This window comes from Chiloscyllium punctatum, chromosome 9 (genome assembly GCF_047496795.1).
Source record: "Chiloscyllium punctatum isolate Juve2018m chromosome 9, sChiPun1.3, whole genome shotgun sequence".
Taxonomy (NCBI): domain Eukaryota; kingdom Metazoa; phylum Chordata; class Chondrichthyes; order Orectolobiformes; family Hemiscylliidae; genus Chiloscyllium; species Chiloscyllium punctatum.
In genome coordinates, this window is record NC_092747.1 from 4562952 (window position 1) to 4575045 (window position 12094).

Sequence of the window (12094 nt, forward strand, 5' to 3'; positions counted from 1 at the left end):
TCAAATGATGGAACTCTTTGGGGTAATGATTTCCAAAGATGAACACGAATGAAGATAGTTTTCCTGATTTCAGTTCTTGAATGAACAGCTCCTTATCCTGAGACTCTGTCCCTGTGTTCTAGATTTTCCTGTTGGGGAAACAATTTGGTTATCATGTCCTGTCACAACTTTTAATATTTTTTTCATGGAATACTAATGTCACTAGCAAGGCTGGTAATTTTTGTTCATCTCTAATTCATTTGAGAAGCTGGTGATGAGTCATTGCCTTAATGTGCTGTGTTCATGTGGTGTAAGTAGATAATAATTTGGAGTAGAATATGGAGGCTCAGGCATTGATGATCTTGTGTTTTTCATTAAAACAGACTTCTCAAGGTGTGCAGGTGAGACGCTTCAAAACACTGACTGAACTTATCACGTCCTACCTCCAGCCAAACCAGGGCCTGGTCAGTACATTGCTGTATCCTGTAGAGAGGGAGGACAAGAAGGAGACAGCCGAGGACAAGGACTACTCAGGTATTTTTTTTTTTGTTTGGAGGGGCTGACTTATTACAAGCACTGACTAGTTTCTTCAGCTCAATGGGAGCTGATGTTTCAAGACTAATGACCATTTATTCATTTGTAACCCTTAGCCCCAACATTGTTTTCATAGCTTCTTCATTGTCTATCCTTTTCCTCTGCTGGTCCACCTTGAGCTGTCTTCAATCACACCTCACCAGTGACATTGACTCCTTTCTCCTGGGCTTAAACTGCGAACTTTTCACCTTCCCTTCCTGCTGCCTCCACCAATTAACACATGGTTTCCTTTCCTCAAACTTTTGGAACTGCTATCATCATTCCTCCAAATAAACAAGCCACTACAACTCCTTTCTAACAGATGCCCTTAGTCAACACATTGACTGGAATTCTTGACCTAATTTTTAAAAAACTTTTTTTTAAATTTGAGGTTACAAAGTTTCTCCTCATCTTGCTGGTAATTTAGTAAATCCCTTGATGGATTGGTGGATTTGAACTCGACTTAATTATTGCTGTATTTTGCTCATCCATTTCTCATAATGCTGATAAGGCAGTTAACATAACACTGGATTCCTTCTGTATCCCAGTGCAGCCAATTCTGCTTCAACACTGCTCTAAATCTTTCCACAGTTGTTGAATTACTGCAATGCTTTCCATCATCAAGTCTAGGTCACCGATAATTGCCTCAAACTAAATATGGGGAAGACCAAAGCCACTGTTTCAGTCCCTGCCATGAACTTGATTCCCTTGCCCCAAGCTACACCCCTCAACCAAACAATTGTCAGAAACCAAATCGGACTGTTCACATCTTTGGCTTTATGCTTGACCTTGTCCTTCCAAACATGCATTCACTTTATCAAGACCATCTATTTCTATCTCAGTAATGTGGCCAGCATCTGGCCTTCCGTCAGCTCACTGTCGCTGAAATTGATGCCTTTGTTCCCTTTTAGTCTTGCCTGAGTGTTCACTAGGCTGACCCCCTTAATCTTAAATTCATTAAAAACTCTTCTGTCTGTGTCCAAATTGGCGCAAAGTTCCATGCACCCATCACCCACTGTGCTTGCTTATCTGCACTGGCTGGGGAATCAATTTTAAAATGTTCATAGTTGTTTTCAAATCTGTTTGTTGTCATGTCCCTTCTTATTTCTGCAATCTCCTGAAAGCTTCACAACCTTCTGAGATCTCTCCGTTCCTCCAATCCTGCCATCATCTGTATTCCTATTTTTAACGACTCCACCATTGGCCCCTGCTCAGCTGCCTGGGACTTGAGCTTTGAATTCACCTTGTAAATCTCCCTGCTTCACTTCCCCTCTTTCCAATGAGACATGTGGTAGCTCATCTTCTTAATGAGGACTGAAAACTTTCTACCTCTTCCCACTATTTGCATGGAGCAAATTGTAGATTTTAATTTTTAAAAATCTTTTTGTAGATGGTGACGATGAGAAGCCACCTTTACCCCCTCGCTCTGCTTCTACCAGTTTCAGTGGCAGTGCTGGCACTTGCCTGAGTCCGGTCGCGCAAGATGGAGCAGCAGACAGGTAAATTGAGGTCAAGGAGTACAAGAAATCACGCTAGTAAGAACGCCGGTGCAGTTAGTTTCCTCAATGGATGTTTAATAAGGCATGCTATGGGAACAGCACTTTTCTTAAAATGTTTGATGGAATTTAGGCATTGCTGGCAAGGCCAGCATTTGTTGCTTGTCCTTAATTGCACCCTTGAAATTACCACGTCAGGGTTGGAGAACATGTTCTTAACAATATTAAAGTAGAGTTGAAGTCGCATGGAGGCTAGACCAGTAATGTTGGTAAATTTCATTCCCAATGTGAGTTAGATCATTTTTGCATGATGGTCAGTTGTCATGACAATACTGTTCATCATCATCATCGAGATAATTTTATATTTTCAGTTGTATTAATTAAATTTAAATTTCCCTGGCTGCTGTCGTGGGAATCATAGAGTCATAGAGATGTACAGCATGGAAACAGACCCTTCGGTCCAACCTGTCCACACCGATTAGATATCCCAAACCAGTCCACCTGCCAGCACCCGGCCCATATCCCTCCAAACCCTTCCTATTCATATACCCATCCAAATGCCTCTTAAATGTTGCAATTCTACCAGCCTCCACCACATCCTCTGGCAGCTCATTCCATACATGTTCCACCCTCTGCATGAAAAAGTTGCCCCTTAGGTCTCTTTTATATCTTTCTCCTTTCTCCTCTCACCCTATACCTATGCCCTCTAGTTCTGGACTCCCCGATCCCAGGGAAAAGACTTTGTCTATTTATCCTATCCATGCCCTTCATAATTTTGTAAACCTCTATAAGGTCACCCCTCAGCATCCGACGCTCCAGGGAAAACAGCCCCAGCCTGTTCAGCCTCTCCCTATAGCTCAAATCCTCCAACCCTGGCAACATCCTTGTAAATCTTTTCTGAACATTTTCAAGTTTCACATCATCTTTCCGATAAGAAGGAGACTAGAATTGCATGCAATATTCCAGCAGTGGCCTAACCAATGTCCTGTACAGCCACAACATGACCTCCCAACTCCTGAATTCAATACTCTGACCAATAAAGGAAAGCATACCAAATGCCTTCATTCCAGCATCCGCAGTAATTTGCTGCCTTCACTATCCAATCTACCTGTGACTCCACTTTCAAGGAGCTATGAACCTGCACTCCAAGGTCTCTTTGTTCAGCAACACTCCCTAGGACCTTACCATTAAGTGTATAAGTCCTGCTAAGATTTGCTTTCCCAAAATGCAGCACCTCGCACTTATCTGAATTAAACTCCATCTGCCACTTTTCAGCCAATTGGCTCATCTGGTCCAGATCCTGTTGTAATCTGAGGTAACCCTCTTCGCTGTCCACTACACCTACAATTTTGGTGTCATCTGCAAACTTACTAACTGTACCTCATATGCTCGCATCCAAATCATTTATGTAAATGGTGAAAAGTAGAGGACCCAACGCCGATCCTTATGGCACTCCACTGGTCACAGGCCTCCAGTCTGAAAAAAAACCCCCCACCACCACCCTCTGTCTTCTACCTTTGATCCAGTTCTGTATCCAAATGGCTAGTTCTCCCTTTATTCTATGAGATCTAACCTTGCTAATCAGTCTCCCATGGGGAACCTTGTCTAATGCCTTACTGAAGTCCATATAGATCACATCTACTGCTCTGCCATCATCAATCTTCTTTGTTACTTCTTCAAAACACTCAATCAAGTTTGTGAGACATGATTTCCCACACGCAAAGCCATGTTGACTATCCCTAATCAGTCCTTGCCTTTCCAAACACATGTACATCCTGTCCCTCAGGATTCCCTCTAACAACTTGCCCACCACTGAGGTCAGGCTCACTGGTCTATCGTTCCCTGGCTTGTCCTTACCACCCTTCAACAGTTGCACCATGTTTGCTAACCTCCAATCTTCTGGCACCTCAGCTGTGACTATTGATGATACAAATATCTGAGCAAGAGGCCCAGCAATCACTTCTCTAGCTTCCCACAGAGTTCTCGGGTACACCTGCTCATGTACTGGTGATTTATCCACCTTTAACCGTTTCAAGACATCCAGCACTTCCTCCTCTGTAATCTGGACATTTTGCAAGATGTCGCCATCTATTTCCCTACAGTCTATATCTTCCATATCCTTTTCCACAGTAAATACTGATGCAAAATATTCATTTAGTATCTCCCCCATTTTCTGTGGCTCCACACAAAGGCGGCCTTGCTGATCTTTGAGGCATCCTATTCTTTCCCTAGTTACCCTTTTGTCCTTAATATATTTGTAAAACTCCTTTGGATTCTCCTTAATTCTATTTGCCAAAGCTATCTCATGTACCCTTTTTGCCCTCCTGATTTCCCTCTTAAGTATACTCCTACTTCCTTTATACTCTTCTAAGGATTCACTCGATCCATCCTGTCTATACCTGACATATGCCTCCTTCTTTTTCTTAACCAAACCCTCAATTTCTTCAGTCATCCGGCATTCCCTATACCTACCAGCCTTCCCTTTCACCCTGACAGGAAAATACTTTCTCTGGATTCTTGTTATCTCATTTCTGAAGGCTTCCCATTTTCCAGCCGTCCCTTTACCTGCGAACATCTGCCTCCAATCAGCTTTCGAAAGTTCTTGCCTAATACCATCAAAATTGGCCTTTCTCCAATTTAGAACTTCAACTTTTAGATCTGCTCTATCCTTTTCCACCACAATTTTAAAACAAATAGGATTATGGTCACTGGCCCCAAAGTGCTCCCCCACTGACACCTCAGTCACCTGCCCTGCCTTATCTCCCAAGAGTAGGTCGAGTTTTGCACCTTTTCTAGTAGGTATTCCACATACTGAATCAGAAAATTGTCTTGTACGCACTTAACAAATTCCTCTCCATCTAAACCTTGAACACTATGGTAGTCCCAGTCTATGTTTGGAAAGTTAAAATCCCCTACCATAACCACTCTAATATTCTTACAGATAGCTGAGATCTCCTTACAAGTTTGTTTCTCAATTTCCCTCTGACTATTAGGGGGTCTATAATACAATCCCAATAAGGTGATCATCACTTCCTTATTTCTCAGTTCCACCCAAATAACTTCCCTGGATGTATTTCAGGGAATTTCCTCCCTCAGTACAGCTGTAATGCTATCCCTTATCAAAAATGCCACTTCCCCTCTTCTCTTGCCTCCCTTTCTATCCTTCCTGTAGTATTTGTATCCTGGAACATTAAGCTGCCAGTCCTGCCCATCCCTGAGCCATGTTTCCGTAATTGCTATGATATCCCAGTCCCATGTTCCTAACCATGCCCTGAGTTCATCTGCCTTCCCTGTTAGGCCCCTTGCATTGAAATAAATGCAGTTTAATTTATTAGTCCTATCTTGTCCATATCTTCCCTGAATATTTGATTCACTTCTGTTCTCAACTGTACCAGTCTCAGATTGACCTCTTTCCTCCATATCTCCCTGGGTCCCACCCCTCCACCTTACTAGTTTAAATCCTCCCAAACAGTTCTAGCAAATTTCCCTGCCTATAAGTTAGTCCCCTTCCAATTTAGGTGCAATCTGTCCTTCTTGTACAAGTCACTTCTACCCCAAAAGAGATTCCAATGATCCAAAAATGTGAATCCTTCTCCCATAATCCAGCTCCTCAGCCATGCATTCATCTCAATCCTCCTATTCCTACCCTCACTAGCTCGTGATTTGGACTTAAATCTCCAGAATGTTAGTGTGGTCATAGGAAAATGAAGGGATGCTTCAGTGAGATTTGACAAGTTGAGTGGGCAAATGCATGGTAGATAAAGTTAAATGTGGGATTATCCACTTTGTATAGGATAGGAAAACAACGGATTAGGAAATAGGGAGTTGCTACGAGGTATGGGTGATCTTGTACACAAGCCAATGAAAGTAAGTATTGCAAATGCAGCAGGTGGTGAAAAATGAATGGCGGAGCTGGCTCTAGAGGCTTCTGTTCCTATTTCTTATGGTCTTAAGAAGGCAAATGGTATGTTGGCCCTCATAGCAAAGTGGATTTGAGTGCAGGAGCAGGATGTCTTGCTGCAGTTTAACAGGAGCTTGGTGAGGCTACACCTGGAGTATTTGCAGTTTTAGGCTCCTTTTCTGAGGAAGGTCTCCTTAATCTAAGTACAAAGAATGTTCACTAGACTGATTCCTGGGATGACTCGACTGATATATGGAGCAAATTTGGAATGATTAGGATTATATTCACTGGAGTACAGAAGAGTGAGAAGGGTATCTCATAGAAACCAATAAAATCCTAATCGATCTAGATAGAATAAATGCAGGAACAATGTTCCCTATGATTGAGGAGTCCAGAACTGGGGGTCACAGTCTAAGAGTATGGGTTAGGCTATTTAGGACAGATGAAAAATTTCATCACCCAGAGAGTGGTGAGCCTGTGGAATTCTCAGGCTGCGATTGAGTCAGTCTACATTTCCTACTGCCTTGCGAAAGCAGCCAACATAATCGAACACCCTAGTTATACTCCCTTCCACCTTTCTTCATTGGGCAGAAAGCACTTACCAACAGATTCAAGAACAGCTTTTCCCCCATTGTTATCAGACTTATGAATGGACCTGTCATATACTGGAGTTTATCTTTCTCTGCATCTTCTTTGTCGCTGCAACACTATATTTTGCATTCTGTTCTATTGCTCTGAGGTACTTGTGTAAGGTACAATTTGTCTGGTTAACACGCAAAACAAAAGTTTTCACTGTCTTGGTATGTGTGACAATAATAATAAAGTAATTCACAGAAATCAGTTGAGGCCAAAATATTAAAAATTTTCAATAACGAGTTAGACATAGTTCTCAGGGCCAAAGGGATCAAAGAATATGGATGAAAGCGGGGACAGGGTATTGAATTGGATGATCAGCCTTGATCATATTGAATGGCAGAGCAGACTCGAAGGGCTGAGTGGCCAAGTCCTCCTATTTTCTCTATTTCTCTTCCTTTCTCTGTGCCATATTCATTTGGCTCTCACCCAAATGCACTGAGCTTGTATTGTCAAGGTGCAGCCTGTATTCAGAAAGGCCATGCAGATTCTGAAGTTAAAAGGAGGAGAGCAATACTGAGAGCCTGCTCTGCAAGTTACAGATTTAGCTGTAAAAATAATTGTATCTTATTGCACCAGTATCTTCAGTAAGCCCCTAAAACATGCTGAAATGAAGTCATCCAACTTCATGGGTGACTTCAGTGCAAAAGGGTTAATTTGATTTTCTGAGATGGAACCTGTGATTCACTCTTAAAGCTTTCAGGTAAGTTACTCAAAATTAATACAAATACTAAACTGTAACTACTTGTAATTTTGAAAATATTATCTTTCACTGATTTGTGCACCGAGATATTACTGCTCAGAAAAAGTTTGACAGTTGTCCTCCTCCCTGTACTGAGTTCTGTTCAGTGAAAGCATTCCTACTTATGGATTCAGGCTGCTAATTCAAGTTCTATTGCAGAACATAGGACCGGGATCAGACCATTGAGCACCTTAAGCCTGATCCAACGATCTTTTAACTTATGTCTGTCTCTATACCTTGGAAGTTTTTGCCTCAGTGCTACATTGTTAGAGAAGCTCATTCTTGGATGAACTTTTCATCTGAGGTTTGTCTCCTGGATGTTAAAGATCATGTTGGAATATGGAAAGTATTTTGGGATAGCTAAGGATATTAGACTGCAGCTTTGCAAATCTGTTCTCAATACTTGGTGTCATTAACTCAAAGGTCTCTGTTTGATATGCTGTCAATGGAATTTAGCTGGAGCAGCAGCTAGGTACAGATGAGCCAGCATCCTAGAATTGTGAAATTGATTAGTGATTCCCATCCCAGGTTGCTCTCTGTTAACCCTTGGATAGGTAGTGAGATCAAGATTTGACTCAGCTGTGCCGGTCTCCAGGTGGACTAACTTGCTAACACACTTGGCTCAATTGAAGAGTACATATTTGGATGAAGGTTACATGTGGAAGCTGATCCTGGAATGAAGTTGCACATACAGCAAAGAGATAATTGAGGTGAAAAAGAGGAGAAACTCTCTAACCTGCTGCTCCGCAGAAACTTCTTTAAAACAGAATTAGAACCAGCTGAAGCACTCAAAGCACATGCCACAAACATTACAGTGGTTATTGATCATTTTGTTCTGGTGTCAAACCACAGGTTCACCATCATGCAGGTGTCATGTTCATATCTAATGTGCAGAGGTTCTATTTCTTCTTCCCCGCATTATCCCCTCACCACATCAAAATCTTACCCTCTCGCTTTACATCGAATGTATTGCATAAAAACTAGTCACTAATATCTTTGTGTATCACTGTTTATCTCCCTCATGATCCTCCTCCATCCTTTGTCATGTAATTTTAACAGCATAGAATTGTATTCCTTTCTCCTTCACTTATTTATTGAACTGCATCTTTATTACATCCATAATTATCCACATCAACTGTCTGTTGTATCAATGTTCATATTCTCACCACTTTCTGGTTAAATAAATTTGTTCTAAATCCCTCTTTGGTAGTGATGCATATTGAGGGTTTCTGGTTTTGCTTTCAGCGCACTGTATCTAATGTTAACCTTTTCTAATTTCAAATTCCTTTGAGTCACTCATCAGCCTTCTCTTCTTTTTCAAGAATAAAGTGTCCCAGCCTGTTCCTTCTTTCTTAATTGGTGTAATCTTTCAGAGCTCAGTCTCCAGCTTTGTAATTCTTCTTTTGGACGATCTTTAGTTGCTCTGCATCTTTTTTTTACAATAAGGAAGCCACAATTGATAGTGTGGTCTAACCAATGTCCGATACTTTCAGGTGTTAACTAATTCCACTCCCTAAGCCAAATGACTGTGTTACATTTTCCATTTAAAATGAAGACTATAACAAAGAAATATGTCCTAAAGTGTTTCAGTTAAATTATTTAGCGCATTACTCTTTAATGGGACCTTGCTTTGTCAAAATTGGCTGGCATTTTTTCGACATTATAACAGCTGATTACATTTCGAGTCATAGAGATGTACCGCACAGAACATCTCTATGGTCCCTTCGGTCCCACTCATCCATGCTGACCAAATATCCTAACCTAATCTAATCCCATTTGCCAGCACTTGGCCCATATCCCTTTAACTCTTCCTCATATATCCATCCAGATGCCTTTTATATGTTGTAAGGATAGCAGCCTCCACCACTTCCTCTGGCAGCTCATCCTATACATGCACCATCCTCTGCATGAAAAAGTTGCCCCTTAGATCCCTTTTATTATTTTTCCCCTCTCACCCTAAACCTATGCCCTCTACTTCTGGTCTCCCCCACCCCAGGGAAAAGACTCTTTGTATATTTATCCTATCCATGCCCCGCATGATTTTATAAACCTCTATAAGGTCATCTCTCGGCCTCTGAGGCTCCAGGGAAAACAGCCCCAGCTTATTCAGCACCTCTCTATAGCTCAAATCTTCCAACCTTGGCAACATCCTTCATATACTTAATTGGCTGTAAGGCATTTCATAAACTCCTGTGCTTATTAAAGACACTATATAAATGCAAGTCTGTTTGTTTAGAAAGTATTTTCAAGACTATAAAGTTGCCTTTCTCTAGAATTTTAATGTAATTAAATTCCCTAGGCTGCCTCACAAACATTTATCAAACAACATTTGACATCAAACCACATGAGTGCGTGTACAAACAGTGAAACTTGGGAACTTGAAGAATTTTGGGGAAATGGGGAGATTGTGGGAAGGAATTCCAAGTTTCAGACTGAAGCAGTAGAAGGCTTGCCGACCTATAGTGCATTTTGTTTTTATTCGTTCATAGGATGTGAGCTTTCATAGACCTTTACAGCACTGAAGGGGGCCATTTGGCTTATTTGACCACACCAATAAACAAGTATTTGGAGGCTATGCCACTGATATCTAAATGCTGTTCAAATGTTACTGGTATTTCTGACTTAACCACCTTTCTGTTAGTAAGTTCCAGGCTCTCACTACTGTCTGAGTCAAATACTTCTCCTCAACTCTCCTCTTAGCCTTCAATCACTGAGCTTAAATCTATGCTCCTTGGTTATTGACCCCTCTAGTGGAAGAAAAATGCCTTCCTATCCAACCTATCAATGACCCTTAAAACCCTTACGCACCTCTATCGATAGGCTGTTAACCTTCACTGCTCCAGGGGAAACAACTCCAGCTTACCCAATGCTTCGTCTTGGTTCAGACCCTTCAGTCTCCAGCAGCATCCTAATAAATCTCCTCTGTCGAGCAATCGTGTCCTTCTATAATGTGGTGACCAGAACTGCACATGATGCTACAGTTCTGGCTGAACATTTCTGTTGTACTTTATGCCTCGGTTAATAAAGACAAGTATCCCATATGCCACCTTAACCACCTCTCCCACGAATATAAGGGATTTGTGGATATGCAGACCAAAGTCCCTCAGATCTTCCATACTTTCCAGGGTCCTTCCATTAATAGTGTAATTTCTGGCCTTGATAGCCTCCCCTCGTAATTTATCTGTTACTTTTCCAGGTTGAATTCCACTTTCCACTGCTCCACCCAGCTGTCAAAGTTCATTGAAATCCTCATGCAGTCTACAGCTGTCTTCAATATTTGTCAACCTAATAATTTTTGTGTCAAACCCAGAAAATGTTGGAGAAATTCAGCAGGTCTGGAAGCATTTGTGGAGAGAGAGAGAAATAGTGTTAAACTTTTGAGTCTGATTTGACTCCTCTTCAGAATTGTAATTCTGGTTGAGTTTGTAACAAGAAGGATGGAATTTCAGTTCAAATCCATGTGGGGTGAGGTAAAGCCAGAGACAGTCAGAGGAATGAGGTGTTACTGTGAAAATGAGTTTTGGCAAACAATTTATCCAACTCTAGTCGGGGGGGGAAATAGGGAAATGTGACCAAGCTGAAAAATTAAAATGGAAGTCCTGTCGGACAGAAGGACATAAATTCTTCAAAGTGGCCATATCTGGAAGAGAAGAGGCAATGAATTTAACATCAAATATAAGGAATATACTGCAGATATATCTGCTCTGGCAGCATCTGTGGTAAGAAAAACGCAGTATTTCTAGTCTGATATGAATATTCAGAACTGTTTTGTGTTTTCCATAAATTTCTTGACTATATCCTCAATATTCAAGTTCATTTACGTACTCTACTGGCAGCAATGTCCCCAGCATTGAAATGAGATTCAAACCTGTGTCCCAAAAACTTGTGTGGGATTCTGGATTACTAGACCAGTAACATAACCACAATATCACCACCTCAGATGGGGGACCAAAAATGGAGTGCATACACTTTGGAAAATTCTAACATTGGAGAGGATTAAAAAGAGAAGGGAAAAGGCCAGGCAGGTTTTGAGCATGGAATTTTAACTTGGAGTTGATGCACAGGCAAACGTCAACACAGATCAGTATGTTGATGGTTGAACAGGTCTTGATGTGACTTGGGACATAGACAGCAAAGTTGTTGATGAATTGAGGTTAATGCAGTACAGTAGATGAGAGACAGACCAACTATATGTTGGAAGAAGTAAGAAAGGGATGGGTAAGCAACATGAGCTGCTACAGGGTTGGGTTCGGACAATATTACTGAGTGGAAAGCAGAGACATTAAAACTGTGGTTGGCTCTGCAACTATACAACAGGCAAATATACAGACCGGGTTAGCGCCTGCTACTGTTGTCCCTAATGTGGCTCAGGTCATTGTTAAACTATTTGAGTAATGCTCCTATAATTCTAATGTCTCACCCCCTTAATTGGGCCCTTCTGTGTAAATCCAGCCATTGCTGAAGCGCCAGTCAGATGCTTGTGGTTTCTCCAAGCACTGCAATTAAAACACGAGAAATCTATGCTGTCTTTATTTCTGAGCAATCTTTCATGTTCCATTGAATTGCATATCAATGTTCAAAGGCAGAAGCGTGGGAGGAAATGCAGGGGGAGAAAAAGGAATAGAATTATCCCCATCTGGAACCGAAATCTTAGTTAACCTTTCCTTCTGTCTTAAAATAGAATCTCAAACAAAAACAGTGAGAAATGATTAATAACTGTTACCAGTGCAGAGGTGATAAGACAGCTCATGGAACGAACCACTGATAGAT

The 12094-nt window shown here is 41.3% G+C and overlaps 1 protein-coding gene across 2 annotated transcripts in view; it reads left to right on the plus strand.

The window, feature by feature from the left end:
* Positions 1–12094, plus strand: part of inppl1a (inositol polyphosphate phosphatase-like 1a) — a 234108-nt gene that overhangs the window by 96323 nt on the left and 125691 nt on the right. For both annotated transcript variants that reach the window (XM_072576755.1, XM_072576756.1), the window contains 2 exons: positions 363–513; positions 1943–2051. In XM_072576755.1, coding sequence (XP_072432856.1) covers positions 363–513; positions 1943–2051 — 260 coding nt within the window. The remainder of the gene's footprint in view (positions 1–362; positions 514–1942; positions 2052–12094) is intronic.